This window comes from Lissotriton helveticus, chromosome 1_2 (genome assembly GCF_964261635.1).
Source record: "Lissotriton helveticus chromosome 1_2, aLisHel1.1, whole genome shotgun sequence".
In the NCBI taxonomy this organism is placed as follows: Eukaryota; Metazoa; Chordata; class Amphibia; order Caudata; family Salamandridae; genus Lissotriton; species Lissotriton helveticus.
The window spans coordinates 135,845,336-135,850,436 of NC_136058.1; the positions used below are offsets into that span (position 1 = coordinate 135,845,336).

The following is a 5,101-nucleotide window of genomic DNA, read 5'->3' on the forward strand; positions in this document are numbered from 1 at the left end:
AGTGAAGATGGCCATGGAGCGGTGCAAGTGCCCACAATGGTTGTTCTTCCAGAAGTAGGGGCACAGGAGGAAATTGACTTTGGAGCCGGGGTATCATGTCAGGAAGACGAAGCCACTCCTCCTGATGATTCATTTTCTCCCAGCTCCCCAGCAAGGAAAAGATCAAGGAGGGTGTGTAGAAGTTCCTATTCAAGCCCCGCTCCATCAGATGATCTGGATCTAGATTGGCAACCATCTCCGACGTCTGAGAGGGAGGCACACCATGAGCTGCGAAAGGTATCAAATGTTAAAAGGAAGGGCCCCAGAAAGCTCATACTTATGGATCCGAACGTCGGACTTGATGAAGTGGTGCATTCTGATGTTGTTGAAGAGGATGACAGCAATGACCTAGTCATCACACATGTCAGTCCAGCCACACCGGCCATGCAGCAGACAGACATTTACACCCTATCCCGACGTCATGCTGAGCGTGACCCTGGCGACGTGCCACTGGTAGCACCACCAACGCAGTCAAGTAGTACCACAAGTTCAACAAAACCTACAGCTCCCATATTTTCTCCCCGGAGGGGGACTCCATCCAGCTCGACTCCCTCAAGTAAGGTTGCTGCAATAATTGCACAACCCAGTAGATGTCTGCAAGGCTCATCCACCACTGCTTCATCTGGCATTGGCAGCAGTATCACCTGGTGCGGCAAAACCAGAAGTTTCCAGTCCCCAGTTTGGAACTTTTTTAGTGTCCATGAAAAATATGATAACATAGCCGTTTGTTGCATTTGTAAGACTAGCGTTAGCCGTGGTAAGACTGGTACCAACTATGGAACCGGAGGCCAGATAGGTCATCTTGAAAGAAAGCACGCTGTCGAATGGTTTCCGCACCTAGCAAACGTCAAGGGAAAGCGATCCCAAAGGGCAAGTGGCCAAAATATACCCATAGTAGGTGTTTCATCTGAAGATGATGGGGAGGTAGAAGAAGCGTCAGACATGTGTCCGGTTGCACCCAGTACCCCTTGCAGCACCACACCCTCCGTAACACATAGCAGGCACACTGAGAGTCTGGGAGACACACCAATGCGGAAAATGTCAACACTGATCAGAAGTGGGTCGAAGAAGGCATCAGCATCATCCCGTAAATTTGTCCAGCGCACCATTTCAGCCATGTTCTCCTCAGATGCGCAATTTCAACGCAACCACCCAACTGTACGCCTCTATAACACTAAGCTGGCAAAAATGCTAGCGGTGGACCTTCTCCCTTTTTCGTTTGTCGAAGGTGTGGGTTTCCTTGAACTCGTGGCAACATTGGCCCCTAAATGGAAGGTTCCTAGCCGGTACTATTTTGCCAGGGTTGCTGTTCCAGCACTACACAAAGAGGTGCTTGAGTTGGTGGGGGCAGCTTTGCAGAAGAGTGCTGTTCACACTATACACCTGACAACAGACATGTGGACCAGTTGCGCAGCCACTGATTACATGTGCATCACTGCACACTGGGTCTCTTTTTCAGGGGTTATTAAACAGATAAATGCAGATGGTGACTTGGTCGAGATTTTTAAGGGTGCTCGTAAACATGCAACATTAGCCATGTTTGGCATGGAGAAAAGTCATACTGCAGTCAACATTTTGGCTGACTTTAACAAAAAGGTCTTGCAATGGCTGCGCCCAAGACATTGCAAGGTTGGTTATGTTTCTACAGATAATGGCAGCAATGTAGTTAGGGCCATGGCGGACGGTTTCTATTTCAGAGTGCCGTGTTTGGCGCACTGTATCAACCTTGTTGTGCAAAATTTTTTGAAAAAAGAACTTGCAGTCGACAAAACACTGACCATCTGCAGAAGAATATGCACACATTTCAACCATTCTTTTAAGGCCCGGAAGGAGCTGAGGCGCAAGCAAAATGAACGTAGAATGCCAGTGAAAGCACTTATCCAGGAGGTGGCAACACGTTGGAACTCAACCTTCTACATGCTTGAGCGTCTGCATGAGCTGTTTCCAGTAGTCAATGAGTATTTCTACAACCTGGGTGGTGATACGACAGGAATGATACTAGCGGTGGAGCAATGGCAGCTAGTTAAAAGCCTGACAGACATGCTTCGGCCTTTTGAGGTCTTCACGCGTGACGTGAGCAGGGAGGACTGTTCTTTGAGCAAAGCTATCCCACTGTTGCTGAAGCTCGAGCACCAAGTCAAGGTGGTGTCTTCACAATTAAAGGACGTTGGAAAGAACGAAGCACATGAGTTGGCGCAGAGATTATTACAACGCCTAGTTAGCAATGAACGGCTTGTAAATATCAAGAAACAACAGCACTACATTTGTGCTACTATTCTGGATCCACGTTACAAAAAGCCATTGTTTGGCAAAGTAATAATTCCTTTTGAAACATCGGATGTTACAGAGTACAAAGGTTGGCTAGCTCAGTCAGCCATTCGTTTTGAAATAGAACGGAAGGAAACTGTAGGAGAAGACAGTACTACTAGTGAATCAGCAGGCGATCAGGCGTCCCAAAAAAGCACTTCACCATCTGTGCCTGTGGCAGAAGTGAGTGATTTTTCCTCTGAGCCGTTAACCACACCAGCAACCGTATCATCTCCACCAGGCGCATGCGATATGTCTGAAGCGAGTTGGCTAACTCAGCTAGGGTTTCCTGGTCCTAGAAAGGACACAGAAGTGCAAAGTACAGGAATCCGGGAGGACATTCTTTCAATGGTGCAGGCCTATCTGGATGACTCAACAGAGGTCAATATTACTGAGGACCCATTGGCGTATTGGCATGGGAAAAGAAAAATATGGCGAGAGCTCACCAACCTGGCTATCAATTACTTGTCTTGCCCACTCGCAAGCGTGTCTTCAGAACGTGTTTTTAGTTCTGCTGGTGGCATTGTGACTTCCAAAAGGTCCCGCCTCTTGCCCGCAAATGTGGAGCGGCTCACCTTGATAAAGATGAACCAGCACTTCATACCACCAGATTACAGAGTACGAGAATGCACGCAGGAAGAAGAGGACACCGCCCTACCCGAGGAAAGTTCTCCTCAGTTACCAGAAGTAACCCCGACTGATGAGTTAGCAGAGTATGAGGACGAGTTCTGCTTCCCTGACAGCGAGTTCTGAAAATGACTCAATCATTCATTAATTGTAAATAGTCCTCCTTATTCACTTTTATTCCTGTGTGTCTGCCTTTCTTTAGCAAGTGCTTCATCACATTCCCAACAAAACTGTAATCAACCAATAAAACAACAAGCCCATCAACAGAACTATCTTGATTTTGATGCCGCAGCATTCCTCAGGTTCACAACAGTTAGTTGACAAGAACTCAGTCCTGGTCGTCTATCCTGAGTCCTCCTCCTCCAGACTCACCCTATCCATTACCCATAATGCTGATGCCTGGATTCTGCACAATGAAGAAATGAAGGAGCCAGCCCTCAAACACAAATTACAGGTAAGATAAGCTTTTGGATGGGAGGTAGTATAATGGAGTATTCGGAGAGGCGAGAGAGTGACAGTGGTACTAGCAGCAAAGTCCTAGGGCTCTTGAATTAACAAACTCTGTGACAGGCATTTACTTAGGAAAACATTTGGCCTATTGCACGTGAACGTGTAGGCGTTATATTGCTCGCTTGCCTGTCTCAGGGGTGCTGTCTCTGGGGCTTCTAGGTTTTAGGGTTGTGTCAGCACCGCTACCACATTTCTAATGTTGATTGTTTTTGTTTTGCAGAAAATCCACGCCGGGAAACTCCAGTTGTGGCCCTGCTGCAGAACGCGTTAGGACTCTGTGAATTCCAGGTGGAGCCAGCCCTCAAACACAAATTACAGGTAAGATAAGCTTTTGGATGGGAGGTAGTATAATGGAGTATTCGGAGAGGCGAGAGAGTGACAGTGGTACTAGCAGCAAAGTCCTAGGGCTCTTGAATTAACAAACTCTGTGACAGGCATTTACTTAGGAAAACATTTGGCCTATTGCACGTGAACGTGTAGGCGTTATATTGCTCGCTTGCCTGTCTCAGGGGTGCTGTCTCTGGGGCTTCTAGGTTTTAGGGTTGTGTCAGCACCGCTACCACATTTCTAATGTTGATTGTTTTTGTTTTGCAGAAAATCCACGCCGGGAAACTCCAGTTGTGGCCATGCTGCAGAACGCGTTAGGACTCTGTGAATTCCAGGTGGAGCCAGCCCTCAAACACAAATTACAGGTAAGATAAGCTTTTGGATGGGAGGTAGTATAATGGAGTATTCGGAGAGGCGAGAGAGTGACAGTGGTACTAGCAGCAAAGTCCTAGGGCTCTTGAATTAACAAACTCTGTGACAGGCATTTACTTAGGAAAACATTTGGCCTATTGCACGTGAACGTGTAGGCGTTATATTGCTCGCTTGCCTGTCTCAGGGGTGCTGTCTCTGGGGCTTCTAGGTTTTAGGGTTGTGTCAGCACCGCTACCACATTTCTAATGTTGATTGTTTTTGTTTTGCAGAAAATCCACGCCGGGAAACTCCAGTTGTGGCCCTGCTGCAGAACGCGTTAGGACTCTGTGAATTCCAGGTGGAGCCAGCCCTCAAACACAAATTACAGGTAAGATAAGCTTTTGGATGGGAGGTAGTATAATGGAGTATTCGGAGAGGCGAGAGAGTGACAGTGGTACTAGCAGCAAAGTCCTAGGGCTCTTGAATTAACAAACTCTGTGACAGGCATTTACTTAGGAAAACATTTGGCCTATTGCACGTGAACGTGTAGGCGTTATATTGCTCGCTTGCCTGTCTCAGGGGTGCTGTCTCTGGGGCTTCTAGGTTTTAGGGTTGTGTCAGCACCGCTACCACATTTCTAATGTTGATTGTTTTTGTTTTGCAGAAAATCCACGCCGGGAAACTCCAGTTGTGGCCCTGCTGCAGAACGCGTTAGGACTCTGTGAATTCCAGGTGGAGCCAGCCCTCAAACACAAATTACAGGTAAGATAAGCTTTTGGATGGGAGGTAGTATAATGGAGTATTCGGAGAGGCGAGAGAGTGACAGTGGTACTAGCAGCAAAGTCCTAGGGCTCTTGAATTAACAAACTCTGTGACAGGCATTTACTTAGGAAAACATTTGGCCTATTGCACGTGAACCAACACGATGACAGTGTTCAGT

General features: G+C 47.3%; 1 protein-coding gene across 1 annotated transcript; it reads left to right on the forward strand.

The window, feature by feature from the left end:
• The first annotated feature begins 1,543 nt into the window (after positions 1-1,543).
• Positions 1,544-3,771, forward strand: LOC144807790 (zinc finger BED domain-containing protein 6-like). Its single transcript, XM_078673437.1, has 2 exons — positions 1,544-3,427; positions 3,704-3,771. Exon 1 carries the CDS (start codon positions 1,576-1,578, stop codon positions 3,097-3,099), a length of 1,524 nt encoding a protein of 507 aa, XP_078529563.1. The 5' UTR covers positions 1,544-1,575; the 3' UTR covers positions 3,100-3,427; positions 3,704-3,771.
• Positions 3,772-5,101: the final 1,330 nt, after the last annotated feature.

What these genes read in the sequence shown, in the direction of transcription:
- LOC144807790 (XM_078673437.1), top strand. Translation starts at nt 1,576, where the DNA reads ATGTTTGGCATGGAGAAAAGTCATACTGCAGTCAACATTTTGGCTGAC.